Source organism: Pristis pectinata, chromosome 7 (genome assembly GCF_009764475.1).
Source record: "Pristis pectinata isolate sPriPec2 chromosome 7, sPriPec2.1.pri, whole genome shotgun sequence".
NCBI classification, from domain to species: domain Eukaryota; kingdom Metazoa; phylum Chordata; class Chondrichthyes; order Rhinopristiformes; family Pristidae; genus Pristis; species Pristis pectinata.
In genome coordinates this window covers 38,585,560-38,610,497 of record NC_067411.1, presented here as the reverse complement: position 1 = coordinate 38,610,497, position 24,938 = coordinate 38,585,560, and the positions used below count along the sequence as shown (strand labels likewise).

Sequence of the window (24,938 nt, the reverse complement as noted above, 5' to 3'; positions counted from 1 at the left end):
CTCATCCTTTCCACTTTCTTGTACTCAGTGTCCCGACTGATGAAGGCAATTATGCCGTACGCATTCTTTACTACCCTGTCTACTTGTGTTGCCACTTTCAGGGAGCTACAGACTTGCACCCTAAGATCCCTCAGTACATCAATGCTAAGAGTCCTGCCAGTTACTGTATACTTTCCTCTTACATTTGACCTCCCAAGGTGCAACATCTCATACTTGTCCAGATTAAACTCCATCTGCCACTTCTCTACCCACATTTCCAATTTATCTTTTTCCTGCTGTATCCTTTGACAACCTTCCTCACTATCCACAGCTCTGCCGATTTTTGTCTCGTCTGCAAACTTGCAAATCAGCCCACCTACATTTTTGCCCGAAGCATTTATATACATCACTAACAACAGAGGTCCCAACACTGATCTTTGCAGAACACCACTGGTCACAGACATCCAGTCAGAGAAACCCCTGCAACACTACCTTCTGTCTTCTATGGCCAAACCGATTTTGAGCCCTATCTGCCAAGTCACCGTGGATCCCTTATGCCTTAATCTTCTGGATCAGCCTACCATGAGGGATCTTGTTGAATGCTTAACTAAATTTCATGTAGACAACATCCACTGCCCTACCTCATTTATCATCTTTGTCACCTCCTCAAAACTCAATTAAGTTTGTAAGACATGCCCTCCCCCACACAAAGCCATGCTGACTATCCCTAATAAGTTCATGCTTTTCCAAATGTGAGTAAATCTTATCCCCAAGAATCTCCTCACCACTGATGCAAGTTTCAGCAGCCTATAATTTCCTAGTTTGTCCCTATTGCCCTTTTTAAACAAAGGAGCAACACTGGCTATTCACCAGACCTCAGGAACCTCACCTGTGGCTCAAGAAGATGCAAAGATCTCCATCAGGGCCCCAGCAATCTCCTCTCTTGCCTCTCTCAATAAACAGGAATAGATCCCACCAGGTCCTGGGGACTTATCCACCTTAATGTTCTTCAAGAGACACAATACCTCCTCCTTCTTGATATCAATATGTTCTAATATCTGCATAGCCCTCCCTGTTAGCACTAACCTCCATGTCCTTCTCTTCGGTGAATACTGATGCAAAGTACTCATCTATTACCTCACTTACTTCCTTTTGTTCCAGGCATAAATTTCTTCCTTTGTCCTTGAGAGGTCCTACTTTCTCCCTAGATACCCACCAGTTTTTAATGTATGTACAAAATGCCTTAGGATTCTCCTTAGTTCTACTCGCCAAGGACATTTCATGGCCCTCTTTAGCCCTCCTGATTAAGTTCTCTACTGCTTCCTTTATATTCATCAAGCACCCTTTCTGATTTCAGCTTCCTAAGCCTTGCATACACTTCCTTTCTCCTTATGACTAAATTTGCAACATCTCTCATCATTCAAGGTTCCCAATCCTTGCCATCCTTGCCTTTCTCCCTCTCCCTGAATTCTGACCAGCTGGTCTTTAAATGACTCCCAAGTCAGATGTGGACTTACCTAATAACAGCTGCTCCCAAGCTACTCTCCCCAGCTCCTGCCTTATACTGTTGTAACTGGCCTTCCCCCAGTTTAGCACTCCCCACTCCTCCCCCACCACCCCCCAAGGGATATTTACCTGGTAGAAGTATATAAAATTATGAGGGGCATAGATAGGGTTGTCAGAATCTTTTCCCCCCGCAAAGTAGAAATGCCAAATACTAGAGGGCATAGGTTTAAAGTGAGAAGGGAAGAGATTAAAAGAGATTTACAAGGCAAGTTTTTTTTAAATATATGCATGGAGAGTGGTAGGTGCCTGGAATGCGCTGCCAGGTGAGGTTGTGGAAGCTCATACGGTTGCAATGTTTAAGAGGCATTTAGGAACGCACATGAACAGGCAGGTGGGATTAGTTTAATTTAGCTTCCTGGTCGGCACAGAATGTTGGGCTGAAGGGCCTATTCCTATGCTATTCCATGCCCAGTCTTATCCTTATCCATAACTATCTTGAAATTTATGATCACTGTTCCCAAAATGCTCTCCCACTGAAAATCCGATCACCTGGTCAGGCTCATTACCCAATACAAGGTCTAGTATGGCTCCTTCCCTGGTTGGAATATCTACACAGTGTGTCAAGAAATCCTCCTAGATGCACCTAACAAATTCTAAGCCTCTGGCACTAAAGAAGTCCCAGTAAACATTGGGGAAAGTAAAGTCATCCACTACAACAACTCTCTTGATTTTACATCTTTCCATAATCTGCATACATATCTGTTCCTTTACCACCCGCTGGCTGTTGGAACACCTGTAGTATAACCTTATTGTTGATTGCACCTTTCTTATTCCCAAGCTCTACCCATGTTGCCTCACTGGATGATCCTTCCAGACCATCCTCTCCTCCTGCAGATCTGACACTCTCCCTGATCAGTAGTAAAACTCCCCCACCCCTTTTATATCCTTCTCTATCGCGTCTGAAACATCCAAAGCCCTGGAAAGTTGAGCTGCCAGTCCTGTTCTTCTTTCAACCAAGTCTCTGTAATGGCCACAACATCATAGTTCCATGCACTGACCCAGGGTCTAGGATCACTTGCCTCATCCATAATACTCCTTGCATTGAAACAAATGCTTCTACCTTCCCCTCAATCCCCCACTTGCTGACCTAATGCCCATGGCTACTTTTTCCATCTCAGCTAATATTGACTAACTGGAGATCAGGGTCAAACCTGGTGACTTGTTAGTCTTTATGGTTCAATTTTAAGATAAATTTGTCACACAGAGAGAATCTCCAGTAGCTAAAGCTTTATATAAAATCAGGACTAAAGTATCATATACAATGTACAGCACAGAAACCAGGCTATCAACCCAAATGCTTCATACCAGCCTTCTCCACTTTACTTTTATTGCAATCTATCAACATCACCTCTATTTCTCTTCCCTTCATGTATTTATCTAGCATCACCTTAATGCTATTCACCTCAAACCACTCTTGTGCTGGTGCGTTTCACATTCTCAAGAGTCTCTCCATAAAGAAATTACTCCTGAATTCCTGACTGAATTTATTAGTGACCACCTTGCATTGAATACTCCCTATTTTGGTCTCATCCACAAATGAAAACATTTTTTCCTACATCTACTCTATCTCACATCTTCATGGAATTGAAGACCAGCTCCAGGCCACCTTGCAGTCTTCTTTTTTCCAGAGAAATAAATAAGAAAATAACACTTCACCCTTAGGCAGAGAATTGTGAAAGTTAATTATTACTGCCCTCATGCTATAGGATTTGATTTTCTGTAATTGTATCGGTTTCCTCTCTTTTTCCAAGTCAAACCCACCAGATACTAGCTTCAGGCATCAATAAAAGCAAATATGTAAGATACAGCAATTGTGAATTCTCTCCTGATTAAACCAAAATCTGCTGCTTACAATGAATTCAGTCCAAGTCCAAAGACAGTTACTATCCTTCAACTGTTATAATCTTTTCCTGCTTAAGGCTTATCCTGAACTCAGGCATTCATTTCCTCATTATAGCTTGCAAAATACAAATGAATCCATTTGTTTTTAATTCCCTCCTGGGACCTGAGGATTGATAACAAGGCCAGTATTTACTGGTAAGCCTATTTCCCTTTGAGAAAGGGGCGCTGAGCTGCCTTCTTGAACTGTTGCATTCTTAGAGTCATGGAAAGATACAACACAGAAACAGGCCCTTCGGCCCACCGAGTCCATGCTGACCATCAACCACCCATTTACACTAATCCTTCATTAATCCCATTTTTATTCTCCCCACATTCATATCAACTACCTTACTTACTTTGACCTACATACAATGCTCCGGGTGTGGTCTCAACAAGATACACAAGAGACTGCGGATCCTGGAATCTGAAGCAACAAACAATCTGCTGGAGTAACTCAATGGGTCGAGCAGCATCGGCCCTGATGCAGGACATCGACCCAGGACATGGACAATTCCTTTCACCCCACCAATGCTGCTTGACCTACTGAGTTCCTCCAACGGATTATTTGTTGTTTCATATCAACTCCCCCGGTTCTACCACTCACCTACGCACTACGGGCGACTTACTACCCACCAACTTCTTTGATCTGTGGGAGGAAACTGAAGCACCTGGAAGAAACCCACACGGTGACAGGAAAAACGTTGAAGCTCCAGAAAGGCAGCACCCGAGGTCAGGATTGAACCCTGGTCTCTGGCATTGCAAGGCAGCGGCTCTACAAGCTGCTCCAAGGTGTCGCCATCTGGGAAAGCTAGCCCCACAGTGCTACTGAGTAGGGGCTTCCAGGATATTGACCTAGTGATGATGATGGAACAGTAACGTATTTCTAGGATGGTGCCTTGGATTAGGACCTGAAATCCCGGCTTTACCACACACCCTCTGCTCCCGTCCGTCTTCCTAACTGATATCACAAGTTGCAGAATTTACAAAATGATATAAACAGGAGACACAAGAGGTTGCTGATGCTGGAAATCTGGAGCAACACACAAAGTGCCAGTGGACCTCAGCGGGTCAGGTAGCATCTATGGAGGGAAATGGACAATCAAAGTTTCAGGTCACGACCGTTCATCTGGACTGCACTTCAGATGCAGGGATCCACCTTCCCCACCCCTCTAAAAACAAGTCTTTATCTGGTTCTGTTTAAATCGTTGTGGAAACATTAATTGGTTAAAATTTGGCAGAACTGTACACCACAAGAGGCTATTCACACCATCATACCCATACTAGCTTTTAAGAAAGCAGTACATTTACTCACACTCTTCACTTACTGATTCTTTCCCCATAGCTGCATGTAATTTTCTTTTCAATTGCTTGTCTTACCTTTTGAATCTGCTCCAAAATTAAAAATAAAGGAATGCATCATACCATTGACAACCCAGTGAATTCAGCTCTACCACACCCTGTCTCCCTCAATCCCTACAATGTCCTTGAAACACTTATCTAACGTTCAATACTAGATCAAGAGAACCTTCTTCCCACCACATATTGGAAAGATCAAAGCTAAAGTATTTTGCCAGCTTCATAAAACTTCCATTTCCTAACCACTGACTCCATCCCTCTCCCTAGTAACTGTCTGGAAATGAACAAGCTTGGTGTTATATATCACCTAGAGATAGGATTGGGAACACACATATGTGCACTCACTAATACAATCTATTTTCACCTCCGTCACTTCATCAGTCTGTGCCCCACCTCAGCTCTATCACATAATAACCAATGTAAAACTGAGAGTATCCACGTCTACTTCATAGAGTCAATAGAGAGATACAGCACGGAAAAAGGCCCTTTGGCCACCAAGTCCATGCCAACCATTTACTCTGATCCTACCCCAACCTATTTTATTCTCTCCACATTCTCAACAACTCCCCCTCAGATTCTACTAACAAGTCCAGATCACCTGTCACCACTGAACTTGCTGATTTACAGTCTTGCTTTCGAAAGTCTCATCCATGCTTTCAGATCCATCTGGCCTCACCCCATCTGGTCCCCACAACCCTCTGCCCCAATTCCATCTTTGCAGGCACCCCAGTTTCTCTACAACTGCACCATTGGCACTAAACCTTCAGCTGCCAAGCTCTAAATATTCTTCTCTAAATCTCTTCACCTTCTTCTTTTAAGATGTTCCAAAGAAATTATCATTTTGACCAAATGTTTGGTCGTCAGCCCTAATGTCTCAACGTGAGGCTCAGGGTCAAATTTTGTTTGATAGTGTTCTTATGACCATTGAAGTTGGAATACATTAAGGGCACAAAATAATCTCTCCCCAAATCTCTTACATCTCTCTCCCTTCTCCTTTACAACCTTATATTCGACCATGCCTTTGGCTTTCTCACCTCGTATCTCATGTGTGGCTCAAATCAAGTTTTTGTTTGATTTCCCACCCATTTAGTGTTATTTGTACACTTCCACCATGGTAAAGACATTATATGAATGAAAGTTGTTGCTGTGTGGTCTTGACTATATTAAATTAGGCAGCTTCAACTACGCTAGCCTTGAGAGTGCTACAAATAAGCCTCAATGTCTTCAGGCTAATGGCAGAAAAACAACTGTTGGTCCACAGTAAACCACTGAGCAACAATGGCTGTGCCCTTGAGAAGCGATGGTGTTAGTTTGCAGATCTTGCAACAAAGACAAATTAATTGTTCTAAGGTTACAATCTTACAACCAATTGTCACTACATTAGATTAGACACAGGACAACAAAATGGTTTGGTAGTGCGGGAGTGGGGGAAGAATAAAACCTTGTGAATGTCATACAGGAAGATTTACAAGCGAATTATAAACAGGTTTGCACAGGTTCTCAACTTGTGGCTGGACCAACAATAGTGGGCCATCACTGCTCACTCTCTATGGAAATCAAGAACATGAGCAATTTAACCACACACACAAAAAAAATGCAACTCAGGAGTTGAAATGTGTAACATGTGACATATAGTGACAGAGAAACCAATGGTAAGTGGCTCCAACAGCAACCCAATGGAGCAAGTCCTAAAGGAGCCAAGGAACAGATGAGGAGAATGGGCTATGATAACTGCCATAGGGAAGGATTGATGAAGAGGAATGAAGTAAGCCATTGACGTTCTATAGACCCCTCTTACTAAAGCTGGTCATCCTAGAGCACCTTATAGCCAATTAAGTTGCATTCGTTAAATGCAGTCACAGTTGTAATGCACAAAACATGGGAGCTAATTTGCACAAAGCAGGCTTCTACGGTAATGGTTTCTTTTTGTTGGTACTATTTGAGGGATATATTTTAACCTAGACAGTATTGATAATTCCCTTTGAAACCTTCCTGAGTGAGTTGGCCAACCCTGTTTAACACCCAAAACGAAGATCCTCCAATAGTGCAGCACTCCCTCGGTACTACATTGCAGTGGCAGTCTGAATATCTGAGTTCAAACTTCTGAGGATTTGAACTTTCAGCCTTCTAATTTGAAAGAAAAAGAGTGCAACTTACAGCCATGTATAAGCATTAAGCAAAAAGAAGAAACCACTTTTAAAAACTGTGAATTTTTCTCCATCTTGGAGACCTACCATTTATACCTCCTCTGGGCTATTCTTTTATCCCATTACCAAACCTTTTTACTATTATTTATTTTGGCAATTAATTTCCTCTGGCCAACTGCCTTCCACCCTGTCCTTTTTTCCCCTCGAATCTCCTAAACACCATGTTATTAACTGAAACACTAATTCGCTCTGATCCACTGAGTATTTCCATCAATTTCAGGGAAACAACAGTAACTATTTACCTTCAATAGCAGCTGTGTGTAGAGAATCATAAGGGTGTCCGGACTACACAGTTCTTGTTTTGGTAAGAGATTATTGTGTCTGGACTCAGGAATTCATGGCATTCAGCCTTTCGGGTCCTTGCCAAGTGAGAAGGAGCTCTCCATCTTATTCCTTACAGCTTACCTACTCTTGGTCTACAGCCATCAAGTTCTCCCTCAACATCTTTAAGTGTGCTATAAGTTTGGAGCTCCATCACCCATTCAGGCAATATCCCAGATCCCACCACTCCCTGGGGAAAAACAAAAATCGCATCTCGACTCCTTCCACAAATTAATTTCAAAATCTATGCCCCCTTAACCTTCTGAAAGGGAATTAAGTTCTTTCTTATTCATTCTGCCTCTGTCAGTCATTATTTGATTCACATCGATTAAACCTTCCCTTGGCTTGCTCTCTTCTGAGGAAAACAATCCTAGTTAAGTTGAAGGGACTGGGAAGATGCCCACCAATGAAATGAGATTGTATTCAGGGTGAAAGATGCCCACAAAGAGAGAATTGGAGAGCACACTGAATCTAAAGACTCCTGCTCCCAACATATAGGAGAGCAACGAGATTGGATAGACTAATCCATGTGGTCATCTCCCTTCCAATGTAAGATATTTGAACTTGTGCAACACTGTATTCTGCAGGAATGCCCTCTACTCCAGCCAATCATCAAAGTCCGATTTGAGACACAGCATTTGAAACAAATCTTCATTTCAACTAAACAGCAACATGAGTGGTACAAACGTTCGCTTGCACACGTATTATTCATGTCCCACAACCTAAAGAGGGGATTTCTTTTTTGCAATGCACTTCATGCCGTGTAGTTGTCCAAAAGCATGTTAACAGTCAGCAAAATACATTTTAAAGTATAGCAACAGTTACAATGTAGAAAACCAGGCAGCTAAAGTGCACAGCAGGATTCTACAAGCAACAATGAGGTAATCTATTTTCATTAAAAAACTGATATTAGTTTAAGAATCATATTGCCCAGGTCACTGGAAGATTTTCCTCCATTCTTTGAGACCTTCTACGTTGGTACAAACCAGTAAAAAGTGTTTTATTTGCCCATGTTGACAGTGGTGATGGTGTGGGCAGCTTTTAGTAAAAGATTTAATTCCTATGCTAGAAACCTAAATGCAACAGTGGAGGCTGGCGTTCCTGGTGAGATACTGTAGAAGTGCCAAGGTGCCAGCGATGTAGTTTTTTTGGGCAGGATGTCAAATCAAGGCCCCCTCCACTCCCTAACCTGAACGTAAGAGGCAAGCAAAGGAGTTCCCAAAGTCTTGGTCAATACGTAGCCCTCAATCAACATCAATTAAATAGATTTTCTGGTCATTATCACATTGCTATTTGTGAGAGCTGACTGCTGCTCAATTTCTCATTTAAACAACAGTAACTACAGTTCAGCAGTATTGCATTGGTTGCAAAGAACTATGAAACAACCCGAGATGCAGAACAACCCTATGCAAATGAAAACCTCTGATTCTTCGCCTTAACATACAAAATAAATGCTATTACTGGATGCAGACTAAAAGATCAGCACCACCTTGTGGTCACTTGTAGAGCACAAGGGTGCCTGACCAGTTAGTTAGGGAAAGCATAAAACAGAAAAGGGAAAGAACTTAAGTGTAGAAACAAAATAATCATTCCAAGTGCCACAATGTGTCAATGCAGGAAATAGATAATGGATTATAAAGAATGCAATCCAGCTGCCTTGTTTTTATAAAATACAAATAGCTTTGTACAGGGTAAGAAATGTCACATCTCAAAGTTGTTTGAATTTAGTTCCACAATAAATGCAAGTGCAGATCATAAAGGAAGTTACAGTAAATCTCGACAAATCACAGACTAGTCGCCAATGAGACCACTGTTTCCAAATCTGGCCACCACTCTCCAGGAAGGACGTTAAGGGGAAAATGTAAGGCGGGCTGATTAGCAAATTTGCAGACAACAGAAATATTGGCAGAGTTGTGGATAGAAAGGAAGGTTGTCAAACGATACAGCAGGATATAAATCAGTTGTAAATATCGGTGGAGAAATGGTAGATGAAGTTTAATCTAGACAAGTTTGAGTTGTTGCACGTTGAGAGGTCAAATGCAAGAGGAAAGTAAATGGCAGGACCTTCAAGAGCACTGATGTACAGAGGGACCTTGGGGTGCAAGTTCATAGCTCCCTAAAAGTGGCAACACAAGAAGATAGGGTGGTAAAGGCAGCATATGGCCCTTTTTTTTGCAGAGATTAGTCGCTGCCTGGAATGCACTGCCTGGGGAAGTGATGGACGACAATATAACAGTAATGTTTAAGAGACATTTAGACAACCGTATAAACAGGCAAGGAATGGTGGGATATACAACACTTGTAGCCAGATGGGATTAATTTAATTTGGCACAAACATTGTGGGCCAGTTCCTGTGCTGTAGCTTTCTATATTCCAAGGTTGTGGAGAGGGTGGGGAAGACTTACCAGAGTGGTTCCTGGGATGAGTGACTTCAGTTATGTGAAGACGGGGAGATGCTGGGGCAGTTCTCATCAGAGAAGTTAGAGGGAAGATTTAATAGAGGCGTTCAGAAGTTTTTTTTACTAATAAGGAGAAACTTGTTTCTGGTTGCAAAAGGACCAGAATTATGTTAATTGAAAATAATTCAAATACATCATGAAGAAAACAGGGAGAATTTTTTGTGTCTCAGAATTTATTTTGTGAAGCAAGGTGCAATTTGGAACATATTGTCTTCAAGGATAGTGGATTCAATGCTGACATTCAAGGGATAAATGTCTGAAGAAAAAATTTGTGCTGGGCTACGATGGAGAGTATGCAACTACAAATAACCGAACAGTTCTTTCAAAGAGCTGGGACAGGCAATGAAGGGCTGCATGGCCTTCTGTACAAGTCTTCAGGCTTTGATCACTTGGTTTCAGTGGAACATAAAATAATGCTGCTACACATGGCGTCATCCTTCCAATGAGATGGCGAAGTCAATTTATACTTCTGTCTGCTCAATAGCTGTCAAATTGAGAGCTGTGGAACCAATATTCCTCCCTAAAATTACACCACCAACATTTACATCAATTGAATTTCATTTTGGTGGGATCATCTGTACAATGAACAGCTGCTACATTTACTTTCTGATGATCTAATGAAGTTAAGATACAGATGACCAAGCCAGGATTTAAGGGAAATACTTTTAAGTACAGTCGCTATTATATCACAGGAAAAGCAGTTGCCATTTTATTATCAGAAAATTTCCACAAACGTCAATGATAATGACTAGATCATCTGTTCTGGTAAGGGATAAAGCAAACTCAAAGTGCTAAATGGTGTACCAATTGGACTTAACTACACGGAAGGCAGGGGTCATTTCATAGCACCCTGGAGTGAAAAAGATTTAGAATTCAAGTCTCAGTCCAGAGACCAGAGTACTATCTGATATTCCACTGCAGTACTGACTTGTGGATCTAGATATTGGTTTAGTTGTTCTTAATGCCATTAAAGCAGTGTTATAGGTCACCCTAATGCTGCTTGTGAAAGTTGCATAAAGAACAGGAATCTTCAATTCAGGAAAGTTCATAGAACACTGTAGCTGGATTTCCCCCTAAGTTTCAAATGGTGTTCCTTATTGATCTACTGCAAGATCTATACAGCTGCCAGCATTGAGCCCACCAGGTGCAACCTCTAAAGACAACTCTTAAAGGGACACACCACTATGCAAGTAACAATCTTCCAGCTCTAGGGGAGTGTGCTAATGAATCACTAGATATTCCAATGATGGCCAGGGGTGGGAGAGTGTTCCCACAGCTTTGAATAGACAGGTGAAGAAAACTCTCTCCCCTCCCCCCCCCCACCCAGATCCACCAATCATCTGCCCTTGTTCCACCCCTTCCCTCCAGTTTTTTATACTGGCTATCTCCCCTCTTTCAGATCTGAGGGAGGGTCTCAACTCAAAACGTCAACTGTCCATTTCCCTCCACCGATGCTGCCTGGCCTGCTGAATTCCTCCAGCTTTTTGTGTTGCTCCAGATTCCAGCATCTGCAGTCTCTTGTGTCTCTAGTGAAGAAAACTGCCTGCAGGTGGCATGTTCTTTTTTTATGCTTGAAGGTACAGCCTGGTAGAAGACTTCCAGGGAGGTCCCTATGACGTCACTGCACTCTATGAATTACTGTACTTGGGGAAACCTGCGCTTGCACTGCCAGCTGCTGTGGGCTGAAGGAGAAGTCGATGAAATCTTCTCTCCTTGAGTACAGAGCTTGGGTGACCTTCCTTATGCAGCACCAAGCAGAAAACTGTGAGATCTGGCAGAGATCAGCAGCAACAGCTTGAGGCTAAGGACTTGAGAGTGACCATGACCCTGCCTTCCAGTAGCTAAGAGGCTGCATACAAGGTCCCAGGAGATCAGAAACCTCAGTATTTTAACATGAAGTTTGAATATTGGCCCTTGAAATGGTAGAGTTTCAGGGGAAACTTAGCAAAGCCCAATTGTTCTGCAAGTAAATGAGAACTTCTTTTCCCCCCAGATAGAGGAAATTCTGTCTGTCACATCCCAGAGGAAGACAAATTCACAACCCCCTGACTGAGAGGCAAGAATGTGACTGACTGGGGACACCTAAATAGGAGGGCTAATGTTTTACCAGTGAGTATGCCAAAAAGTCAGTAGTTGAATTTCCCATCAGGTGCAAAGACACCAAGATGTGCTCTTTACACTGGATCATCAATTTTCAGCCACAAAGCAATGATTTTATGTTTTGAGCTGTGCAAGGGGATTCCTAGCCCAATGTCTTTGGGGTGAGTAATTAAAAATAAGGCTGCTATCAGATGGGTGTAAAAAGATTCCCTTTTACCATTTCAAAGAACAGCCCTGTTGTCCTGGCCTTTCTGTAGTATACTGTATATAATTCTCTTTATATGTAGTCTACATAGTCTTATAGTGACACTGATCATCTCATAATTATCAAATTGTTTACAGGAACTTTCTGTGCATATGTTTCCTACATTACATTGACAACAGTTCAAAAATGCCTCATTTGTTGCAAACTACTTTGGGTCACTCCAAAGGGGCACAGAATATACTAAATAAATGCACTTCTTTCTTTTCCCAACTTTTGAGATACCTTTCAGTTATAAATCCTCGGGGCTCAGACAAAACTCAGTTGCTAGATGGTTTTACTTGCAGCAATTAAATTGTAAACCTCAAAACCACACTCAGCACAGGGCACGTACAAGGAAGATTCATGGCACTGCTCCAGTTATGCAGAATGCTGTGCACCAGCAAAAATAAATCAAGTTGCAGCACCACCACACCTAATGATATAAAGAATTAAAAGGGAGTATACCACCCAACATATCTGGAACATGGGAATTTGGCAAGTGCAATCAGGATAATTTGATATCAAAGCCATTACCAATTTGCATCTCTTAATAAGGGCATTATCATAACAAATCCAGTGAAGAAAGCCACCTTTTGTGACCACTGGGCATGCCAAAGAGCTGTACAGCCAATTAACCCACAGTCGTACTGTAGAAAATGTGGCAGCCAAATAACAAGCAGCAAGCTCTGGCAATTAGTAATATATTAATGGCCAGATAACTGTTTTGAATGATAGCTGAGGGATAAAATTTTGGCCAAGAAACGAGGTTAACCACTTGTGTTTCCTTCAAAACAATTCTCTTGTGATCTTGAATGTTCTCACAAGAGGGCAGATAAGACTTTATTTTGATGCTTCATTCAAAAGACAGAGCTTCCAACAGCACAGCACTCCTTCAGTACTGCACTGAATTGTCAACTTCATTTTATGCACACGTCTCCAGAGCGAGACATCTGACTGAGAGGCAAGAGTACAATTCACTGGTGGCACCCAAATAGGAGGGCTTTAGTTACGCCAGTAATCTGCATAGATTTTATGCTGCATTGCACTCAGAAGGTAGGGATCTCTGTGCAGTATCTGTGTTTAGAACAAACTATGACAAAGATCACCCCTAAAAAGGATTATGCTTTACACTGTGGAACTTTTCCTCACAGTCATTTGAGTTGTACCACACCACCAATTTCGGGCAACCAGAAAACAAATAATTTTAGTTACGAAATCTGTTTCAACAATGTTGACTTTGTATAATCGGTTATAAAGACCTAAAACTAGAATTTTAGTAACAAAGCATAGATGGAGCTCGAAATAGCTTAAAAAGCAGTAGCAGTCACACTAATATGGGAAAGAGTGGAAAGTGGAGTGAAGTGGGGAAAGAGAATAAAACTTGTTTAAATAGCATCCTCAGTGTTGTAATACATCCCAAAGCACCTTATTGGAGTGTTATCAAACAAAATTTGGCAAAATCTTTCAAAACACACATATTAAGGAAGCTGACCAAAAGCTTACCATAGAACAATACAGCACAATACAGGCCCTTCGTCCCACCATGTTGTGCTGACAAGCTTGCTCTTCAAAACTGGATAACTGAACAGCTAAAAATGGAAAGATGGAGGGAGTGTGGGGAAATTCCAGAGCTTGGGCCCCAAACAGCTACAGGTATGCCCACCAGTGGTGAACTGATTCATGTCCAGAAATAAAAACAAAGTGCTGCAGGTCAGGCGCAACAGTGGAGAGAGAAATGGACAATTTTTCGGCTAGAAGGAGCCAAAGCATAAAAGGCTACAGGCCAGATCTGGGTAAATAGGATTAGTTTAGGTCAGAACAATGGTGGGCCAAGGGGTCTGTTTCTGTGCTGCACAACTATATGACCTTTCATCAGAAATCCCAATGAAAGCTTAAATATTAACTGCTTAAAATGAGTTTAAAAGCTTATGTATTAAATATTAACTGCTTTCCTTTCCAAAGATGCTTGTCTGATCTGCTAAATCCAGCATTTTTATTTTTTATTTCAGATTTCTAGCATCTGCGGGATTTTATTTGTTGATTAAAATCCATAATGCTCATAAGGCGCAAAGATCCGAGGACTACTGGGATCTTATATAGTGTAATTAGTGATACTTTCCTGTGAATTGTGCCCTAACCCAATATCTACAGCAATCCCAAACTGGAAAGAAACGATGGCCCGTGTTTTTCGAATTACGCTGGTATTAATCGTTGTTCAACAAAATATTCACTGCAAAGGCTACATCGCCTTTTTTGACGCTGAACGACTCTACCGTGCACTCCTATATTTCCTTTACCCTCCTCGCATACTTTGTTCAATTGCTTTCAATTTCATGCAAACTTCGTGTTTATGTCGGGGAAGGGGATGTTTAAGAGAGAAACTTAAGGGACACACAAAGGGGGGCAATTTATCAAACAACAAGCTTCTTCCTCGCCTACCCCAGTGGTGGGTGCACTGTCCAATGACGTCAGCCCTTCTCTTCCCCCACTTCCTTTAAATGATTAGAACACGGCGACATTTGCAGAATGGATACATTTCGCTCCGGGGATACTTTGGCGGCGCCTTTGAAGGTTCCATTTCGGAACGTGATGTAGCAAAAGAGCCAGCGGTGCGTTCCAGCAAGAATTGGTGTGGGGGGTGGGAAATTGATCAGTGCCCGGATTACAATGTAGCGCGAGTCGCTCGCCTGTTTCAAAAGGCACCTGGAGCCGGGTCGCCTCGGCAGGCAGCTCCAGACCGGCTAAAGAGCGCAAAGACAAGCCTTTTCGCCACAACAGCAACGTATAACGGAGACACACAGCAACGTAAAAATTATTTTAAAGCTAGACATCTCCTCTTCTAACGAGTCACATTGGATTCCAGGAAACTTCTGCAGGCGTATTTTGTTGTTATAGCTTTCTAAAAATATATATTAAAAAATTGTGTCTTTTAAGTGCTGCTCGGGTAGAAAACGTGCTACCAACATGGCGAACTCTCGCAAGTATCGAGCTGGAGGATCTCTCACCCAACACCCACCCACCCACATCGGGTCATTTCGCAAACCGAATCTTTGGCCAAAAAGAAAGATATTAATGATAACCCTCGGGTCAGCTCTGTAGTCGGATTGCGCTGAAGACAAATCTTCCTCTCCCCGAGCAAAACACCTACGGAAAACCAATAACACGCGTGGCGGGAAGCATCCGAACCATGTTCCTTATGCCCAAAGGAAACGATACAGCAATTCTTCCTCGCGCCCCCTCCAAAAAAAAGTTTACTGAGTAGATTTACCTTTTGCAACTAATTTGAGCCAAATTGGATAAACCAAATGATAAACTTGTCGCCATCTCTGCAATCGCGCGATATTGGGTTGTTTAAATTGTAGCACATTATCCCTTGGTAAACACAAATCGAAGCTGCATATTTAATATTTGACCCTTGTCACAAACATTAAAACGAGGGAGGGTGCCTACGTGGTGATCGTAAATAAGATAGATAGTGTAATCTGATCCAGAAAATGCATCAAAGACCGGTGCCTTACCAAATTAAAAAAAATAAAAATATAACTCTCCATGGAGATTAACCCCCTCCCCGTGCTCTCTTTAAAAGGGCGCCTTGACTGTATGTTACAAATATGGCTTCCAGTGCCTTACAAAAAAAAATTCCAGGGAGAGAGACGATGTCTCCTTCATCCCTCCACGTCCTGAGAGGAGATACGCCCCCCACTACAGCAGAAAGTTCCCATTAATTCTGCTCCTCCAAAAACAAAACCAGCTTTCAAACAGTTAAATTGCAACACAGCAGCAACTCCCGCCTCACTCTTTTGATACTTAAATAAATTTATACATATGCCTCTGTATATTTTGTTTCAAATCTCCCCTCCTCCTTTATAAACTCGCTTCTCTAAATTTATAGTCCCGCTACAAAAGAAATAAAATGTAAACCATGTGGTCACCAAAGGGTCACGACTACCTTAATATTGTTAAAGTAACGCCAACAAAACTAACACCCAAAAAATGTTAGTTACAAAATTACAGTGAGGAAGAGGGAGGGAGCTTACATCAGACGGCGTTCTGTTCCGCAGTTCCAAATGGATTCTCTTTTTCATGTCCATTTTTTTTATTTTAAATGGTCTAAGATGATGAATTTGTTAATCCAAGCAAGAAGTCAGTCTTGACGATCTACACTCAGTGTGTCGGTAATATGAGCAAACGCCAGTTTCTCTGCCCGCGCCAACCAGCAAGCAGTGCTCAGAACGAGCGAGAGAACCATGGGTGGAAATGGAAACACAGAAGACTCACTGCTGCCACCGGTGGATAACAAGCAAAGCAGCCACATCACACACTGTTAAAGGAGAATGTCCTTCTAAAACCCAGCCACAGCATTAAAAGTTAATGCTGCAATAACATGCTCTTCGTTATCAAGTCCCGCCAATATCTTTAAACACGGCCTAATCTCCTTGCTGTCATTTTTAGGGTCGGCATTAGGAAGAGCTTCCATGGGCCAAAACTGGTTTTATTTTGCACCAGTTTGTCTTATTCGCAATTCCACTTCGCGATCTTGTAAACTGTACCGTACTCCTCTAAATTTATATTTTCAACCACTTATTAGTGTTAATGCTGTCTGGATAATTCTCGCGACCAAAAAAAATGCATTCCAAAAGAAGAAAGACTTGCATTTCTGTAGCAACTTCCATGTCCCAGAGCACGTTATAACCAGTGAAGTAAGTTTGAAGTGCAGTCACTGTTGTAATGTGGGAACATGCCAGTCAATTGTGCTCACAAGCAAGGAGCTGGTAGTGACCTTGAAAAATGTTGATGGAGGGATAAATATTGGACCAAAACTGTCAGGGATAAGTCTTCTATTCTTCAAAACATTACCATAGGATCTTTAATATTAACCTTTCATCCTAAAGATGGAATCTCCAACAATGCAACATCCCCTTGTCATGAGTGTCAGCCTGAATTATTGAGCTCAGATCTCTGGAGCAGGATATGTACACGCAACCTCCTTACTCAGAGATAAGAGAGCTACCTGCTGAGCCACTTCAACTGTATTCCACTTATTTCACGCTGATTCAACCTTGAAGTTGATAGATAATCCTCAGCAAGTCTGTTTGAGCAGTAAATTTGAGAAGAAAAATATTAATTAGCAGTGGCCTCATCTGAAAAATGGTACACCACAGGTCTCAGTGTCACTTAGGACATTTTGCCTATGGGCCACAGGAGGAATTTCAGTTTAAGTTAAAGTAAAATAAGGTTAAAGTCCTCATAAATGATATGGAATGATAAGGGAGGTTTAGCACTGACTTTATAGAATTTGTCTAGAAAATACTTTTTTTGCAATTAAATGCACAGCATCTTGGTTCTCTAAAAATCACGCTTGACTTCTTTGGTTACCACACTCTTAAAATAAGAGCAAAGGCTGTTGTCCATCCTTAATGCCAGTGAACGGAACAGATGGGAGCTCTGCATTTTATTTATCTTTTGTTACGTGAATAACAACTGCAGGGTTGAAATATAACTTTGGTAAGTCACATGTGAACGTTACTTATGAGTTAGAGTAATTGCAAATTTGTGCACGTGGGAGCCAATGTAAAAAAATGGCACAATGCCTTTCCTGTGAGAGGAAAGATTCTTGTTGATCATTTCAATGTCACCCAATCCCAGTCAGAGTTGATGCAAAATAAGACAATCTCATTTCATTCACCATTGATCTTCTAACTTTCCTGATGTGACATTTCCAAGGCTCCAAAGGTTCACAAAGCTTTCTGTTACAGATTGCTTGATCTATACCTTTCTCTCTAATCTTCAATTTATATTTAACATCACAGCACAGAAGCCAGAAGAGGTCATTTAGCCCCTGGAGTGTGCTCTGCCATTCACTCAGATCATAGCTTATCTTTTTACCTCGGTGTCACTTTCCTGCACTTGGTTCCCTCAATCTCTAAATATTTTTCAATCTCTTTCTTGAATATACTCATCCAGTGAGCTTCCACCACCCTGTTGGACAGAGCATTTCAAAAGTTCAACTCTCCTTGGTTTAAGAAATTTCTTCTCATCTCTATTCTCAATGGCCAGAGAGTGAGACCACATCCTCTTGTTCTTGACACACCGCAGCCATGTGAAATGTCTCTTGTTCCAATTAAAAACCGTGATTCTTTTGAATTTTAATATACAGGTATTATATAAACATGGTCTTTAAAAACACAACCACATTTTTTAAATCAACATTGCCTAATTTACTAAGAAGATTTATTCATTTTGCATTGAGAGCAACAGGGGAGAATCTTCTTGCAAGCTCAAGGCATGCTTTTGGTTTGTTTATCCAAATGATCATTTTCATTGGTAAACATTGACAGAATTGGTAAAAATAGAATCCTATCACTTCAAGATATGAAAGACTGAAAATCTAAATTGTTCCCTTTACTGTGTGTAGCAACACACAGTATAAAACATATATATTAATTCAAGATATCTGTTTTTTTTCAAATACCTTCTTCTGATTGTTGCTGCTGTGCTTGCTCTATTTATATATAGAGCAGAATGCGCTTGTTGTAAATATTTATATAGATGACAACAAAGGTGTTCCTTGATCAGGTAACATGGAATATGCTACTGAAACATAGGTCGGCTCCATCAATGCAGGAAGGAGGGATTTCAGCTGCAAGGTTAGATTGGAGAAGAAGTTGTTTTCTTTGGACAATTGATTGAGAGGAGCATTGACAGAGGTGCAAAAGATCACAATGGGTTAGACAGGATAAATAGAAAGAAGCTGTTCCCATTAACATGGGAACATAGATATACAATAGGATAAAAATAATGATGAGTGTGAGGATTTTTTTTATCAAGGGGGGTTATGAAGGATCATCAAAACAGTCAATGTGAGCTTTCAAAGGTGAATCAAATCGGCACTTAAAGGTAAATAATTTACAGGGAAAGGATAAGGAAATAGGGTTGATTAGATTGCTCTGCAAAGAGAAGGCACAGACTCAACGGGGTGAATAGCTGCCTTCTATGTGTAACAATTCTAAGATTCTAAGATTGCTTATTGTAACGAACCCAACCAAGAACTGGCAACACTTCCTCAATTGCTCAGCAGATTTGATTACTGATCCCAATTCTGTTCCCAGATGGCCATGAGTAGGAGTCTACTACCCTACCAATAAAACTCTTAAGCTATTCTTCAACAAACTTCAGGGACCCATCCTACATTGTTTCAGTAAGTTTTAAAAACAAGATTATTCACTACAAGTTCAACTGCCAGCTTCATTTCCAAGTCTTCCAAGAAAATTAATTTGTTATTTTAGTAATATTTTTAGTGGATTCATTGACTTTATTCACATTGAATTATTGATGAAATAAGCACTGGTTCAAAAAATACTGTTAGCTTCAGTGTGTCTAATGACAGTCATAATCATAGTAAATTGACCATTTTTAAATATCTTGATATTTTATAAATGTACATTTTATTTTTTAAAATATTAATAAGATGTATTCTTACAGATAGAAAACTTCTTACCAACCATTTTGAAGAGAAAAACATTTAATCCTTTTGACAATTTTTAATGTACAGATATTTCAACAGTTACAAGTTCATTTCCAAATCTTTCCAATGCTGCTTACTGAAACATGGAAAAATGGCAGTAGTTATGTTGAACTCATTTTGAAGCTGAAAGGATCCTAATGCTCACTTAGAAGTATTTAGGAATTACTTTTTTCATTTTCTATGAAAATGTTTAATTATCTTAATTATTCTTTCACTTCAGCCCACTCACCATCTGTTCCTTCCACCTGCCGGGAGAGACTCAGGGCCATGTAAAACACTCACATGGATTCAGTTAGAATGGCTACCAGTCCTACAAAAAAAAACCACCAGCATTATGCTGACCTAATAATTAGCATGAGGGGCATAGTATAAGAGAGAACAATATCATCTTTCTTCCCAAGGGAAGATAATGTACCACCATAAGAGACTTGACCCATGCATTGTAACCTGTTAAGGTGAGTAAAACACAGTTGATTACAGATTAATTCAGAATGAAAATAAAGTTCAATGATTTCAAAAGCAAACAATATTTGACAGTGAATCTAATTGTACCTGCAAAGATTTTGTTGATAATTTTATTAAACCTTATAAAATGATTTTTTAACAGTTGGTACAATATCTAGTACAATTGATATTGTTACAAATCTCAGCATGTATTGTTCATATCCACCACTTTATAATGAAAAAATGTACCTGGTTAAGACAACATCACGTAGTGTAGGTTTAATGTGCGTAACTAAACTGCAGGTTCTGTACATTTGAAGTGAATGGAATGGTGATGCTTGATGTCACTTCCATGGAATTAGATTTATCAAGGTGAATTGGGCCTTCTCACCATCTGTAAGGAGGTGTACTTACTATTTGGACTGCTATGGGAATGGGGAATGCACAAGACAGATGGAAGGAAGGCAGAATTCTCGGTACAACGTTGGGCTGAAGGAGTTTATACAGTTAGGAAGGGGGGAGGTCTTTATGAGATTTGATCATGAAAATTTCACAGAGGAGTTGTTGACTGGGAGCCAATTTAAACCAACAAGCACAGCGCTGGTGGATGAGCACGTCTTAGGCAGGGATGCGGTCAAGGCAGCACAATTTTGGATGAACTGCAGTTTGGAAGTTGGAGATTGGGTGGTCAACCAGAAGAAAACTGACATAGTTGAATGTTGGTGACAAAGGCGTGGATGTGGGTTTAAGGACAATAATTAGCTCAACGTAACTAAAATGACCTACTTTCCAAAACCCCCAGCAGCCGCCATCTCCTGGTGCATACACGGAAATGCACACGTTGCTCGCTGGGACCAGCAACCTTGAAGCCCTTCCCTCACAAACAGCATGCGTTTTAGTGACCATTCGAAGAACCGGGGTAATCGGTTAAAATCCAGCTCTTATATTAAGGGTTATAAAATAAATTAACCGCACAGAAAACGTTTCCTCGAACAAAATTTTATTTAAAACTTATTTAATAAGTGTGGCATTTGCATGTCAGCAAAGTGGCGAGCTACGTGGAATATTGTAGGCAGTGAAATATCGCAAGCGGCGGGTTGTTAAATAGTTGTACAGATGGTTAAATGTGTGCGCTCAATGAAATTCAATCCTGGGTAACGTCCGTGAATGGAAAGGGCAAACATCCTTAATTTTAAAGTAACATGCCACCGAAAGGTGCAGTATAATGTGCCGCCCAGTGACAGGGGAGTAAAACTGCCATAACTATAAAACAGGAGGCCCCCTTCGAACCGCCTTTTTCTTGCTCAAGCTACTCTTATTAGAAAGTGTGATCTCAGTGCTACAAAATGAGGAAAATATGGATGCTCTTTCAGGCGAGGGATAGACTCCATAAATTATGCAGGTCATACAGATTACTTGAAATGATGTTGTTTTCAACCATCTCGGGGGAGGTTTGTTTGTTCTGCTGCTTTTCTTAACTAGACATAGAAATCATTAGTATGGAGTTGACTAAAGTCTTTTTTTCCAAACTTGCATGTGGTGTGTTTTTATGTCATATATGGAAAATTAACATATTTGTGTAATGAATGATATTGACTTAGACCAGGTTTGCATCAGTGGTTAAAATCTAACATTAAGTTCACGCACTCAACAATAAAAAAGCTGTACAATTTTTCCACTGTAAAATGGTAATTTTTGTAATTAGTTCAGCCGATGCAAATCATTTTCAGCATTTGGAAAATGTTCAATTTCCGTCCGTAAACATTTATTTCATTAAATGAGTTGGTTACAAAAGAAAACAGATCTCAGGAGGAAATACACACCGATTAAGGCAGAACGCCTAATGCCTGTCAATCACAAACACATGACCATCACGCGCCATTTTACAGAATTTTATTAGCATGCAAGATATCTATTATATATAACATTTCAACTGATGCATACGAAAATAGACTGCACGAAGCATACGTTAATCTATTTAGAAAATACGGTATTTTAATATAAATTGTTACGAATACCAGTGCACCATGAATCAAATAAAATCGATTTTTGTATCTCCTTGCGATCATTGCATGTGAACCACAGCCTTCTGCAACAAGCCTATCTCCAGGCTTTGGCCATTCTTAGGTATTCCGTTTCGCAAACCATTTCTTCTCCGTGTATTTTTTTGCTGCATGGTGCGTTTTTAAAAACACTCTCCCCTTTTGGTCGGTGCACACTTCGTGTAACAATGCTAATCTACGGCCTCGCAAATAAACAATCAACAGATCTCATATCGCTTTCCCTTCCCGACTGCCATGTTTTGCAGCCGCTCTGCAGTGCTTGCGTTCTCGTTCTTTCACTATGCAAATACAATCGTCAGCAGTCCTTCGAGCGAACTCCCTCTAGGCGATAGTAATGGCATAACAAAATTTATCAAGGGCAAAAGACGAAGCTGGCCCACTCCGGGAGGAGAATGTAATTGGCTGGCTTATTTGAAGACTAGATTGCTAAAAGATCTTAAACGTTTATTTAAAGTTCCACATTGAAGAGCGCCTCTCTCTTTTTCGGTAAACTGGATTAACTGTTAACTGTGGCGTTGAGGATTTTCAGTACCGATTCAGCAGGTTGTCTCTAGAAAGCATTACATCTGGGCTGATACACTGGTGCTGTGGAAGTACACTGAACACTGAAGTATACTATGAACAATCGGGCCCCTCCAGCCTGTCCCACCATTCAGTGAGATCCAAACTTGGCCTCAGCACCATTCTCCCACTGCCTCCCCATATCTCTTGACTCCTTTGGAGTTTAAATGTCTGTCAAGCACTGAGTTGAATATATTCAATAACTCTGTCACCACAGCTTTCTGCACAGAAAATTCCAAAGACTAATAACCCTCTGAGGGAAAAAATTCCTCCTCATTTCAGTCTTCAATGAGCAGACCCCTTATTCTTAAACAATGGCTCCTATTTCTATGTGGGGGTGGCACAATAAAGCCACTGCCTCACAGATCCAGAGACCTGGGTTCAATCCCAACCTACCATCCTCTCTGTGTTGCATTTGCAGGTTCTCCCTGTGACCGTGTGCTCGGGTTTCCTCCCACGTCCCAAAGACATACAGGTTGGTCGATTAATTGGCCACTGTGAATTGCCCCTAGTGTGTAGGCAAATGGTAGAATCTCAGGGGGGTTGGGGGAGGGGTGGGAATGTGGATTAATATAGGATTGGTATACAGGTTCTGCCCAGGGTACGACAGGGTTTTGTTCCTGAGAACTGTTTGTAACCCCAACAGTTTGCAAGTCGAAAATGCAGCTGCAAACCACGTTCCCACACTGCAAAAGATGCCTGCAGCCCTGCAGCAGCTGGCAAATCCATCTCAGAACAAAACTGTTGGAGGAATTCAGCAGGTCAGGCAGCATCTGTGGAAGAAAACAGACAGTCGACGTTTTGGGCTGAGACCCTTCATCTGGGCCATTTTTTGCTCCAGATTCCAGCATCGGTGTCTGCTGTTGGAAAATCCATCCCACCAATCTCCCAAACACTCGTTTCTATGTACAGGCTGAACATAAATTGGGATTTTGTAAGCTGGGGAGGGCCTGTAATTGGATGGTTGATGGTTGGCTTGGACTCAGAGGGCCTGTTTCCATGCTGTATCTCTCTATGATTCTATAACACCACCAAGGGAAACACCCTACCAGCATTCATCCTATCAACCCCCCCTCAGAAGCTTACATGTTTTAATAAGAAAATTGCAGATGTTGGAAATCTGAAACAAAAACAGAAAATGCTAGACATAGCTAGACTAGACATAGCAGGTCAGGCAGCATTTGTGGAAAGAGAAATAGAGTTAATATTTCAGGTTGACGAGCCTTTGTCAGAGTTGGGGAAAGAGAGGAAACAAGTTAATTTTAAGCAGGGAAGGTGGGAGGAGAAATGGATAGGACAAGGGGAATATCTATGATGGGGTGAGGCAGATGTTGGGCAAACAACGCCAATAGTGATAAATAGCAGTCAATGGATTAATGTTGGCAGTAAGGGAGTGATAATGCAGACAAAGGAATGTAAAATGTTGTGATATGCGGGCGGTGGGACCTGCCCAGCAGTTCAGGCTAGAGAAAAACTGAATCAGTGTCACAGATGGATGACCTACAGCAAAAATTGTCAATCCTGATACAGAGAAAGCAAGTTATCTGTAGCTGTAGTCCAGAAAGCTGCAATGCACCCAGATGGTGGATGATGTGCTGCTCCTCAAGTTTGTATTCAATCTCAGTATAATAGTACAGGAGACCAGAGACAGGCAGAGCAGAGTAAGGGCAGGTTGGAAAATTAAAGTGGCAGGTAACAAGAAGCTCAGATCACCTCTGTGGACTGAACAGGTGCTCTGTAAAGAGAATACCAAACTATGTTTGGTTTCTCCAGTGCAGAGGAGATTACTTAGTGAACAGTGAACGCAGTATATAAGATTGGAAGAAGGGCAAGTGAATCACTGATGTGCCTGGAAGGACTGTTTGGTTACCTGGTGAAAGAGCAGGTATTGCATCTTCAATAATTTTGGGTAACCAGCCTTTCCAGTTCTAATGAAAGCTTATCAACTTGAAATAGTGACTGTACTTCTATGAATAGATATTTTAATATTTATGAATATTAATTCTAATTTTCTCTCTTTACAGATGCTACCAGATCTGCTGAGTAGTTCCAGTACTCTCTGCTTCCATTTCAGATTTCCAGCATCTGTACAGTTTTGCTTCTCCAATCTTTTGCACCGCACAGTTCTGGTACCTTTTCTGTCTCTCACTTTCTCTGTTTTCATTCATCACTTATTTACACTTCCTCCATGCACATGGTCTGTGATTATGAAGCCTTTAGAACCCTGTCTCA

At 41.1% G+C, this 24,938-nt stretch overlaps 1 protein-coding gene across 2 annotated transcripts in view; it reads right to left on the bottom strand.

Moving 5' to 3' along the window:
* anp32b (acidic (leucine-rich) nuclear phosphoprotein 32 family, member B) overlaps positions 1 to 16,370 on the bottom strand; it is a 43,023-nt gene extending 26,653 nt beyond the window's left edge. The window contains exon 1 of one of the 2 annotated variants that reach the window (XM_052020077.1): positions 16,151 to 16,370. In XM_052020077.1, coding sequence (XP_051876037.1) covers positions 16,151 to 16,204 — 54 coding nt within the window. In that variant the 5' untranslated portion in view covers positions 16,205 to 16,370. The remainder of the gene's footprint in view (positions 1 to 16,150) is intronic. The other variant, XM_052020076.1, reaches the window with a different exon arrangement.
* Positions 16,371 to 24,938: the final 8,568 nt, after the last annotated feature.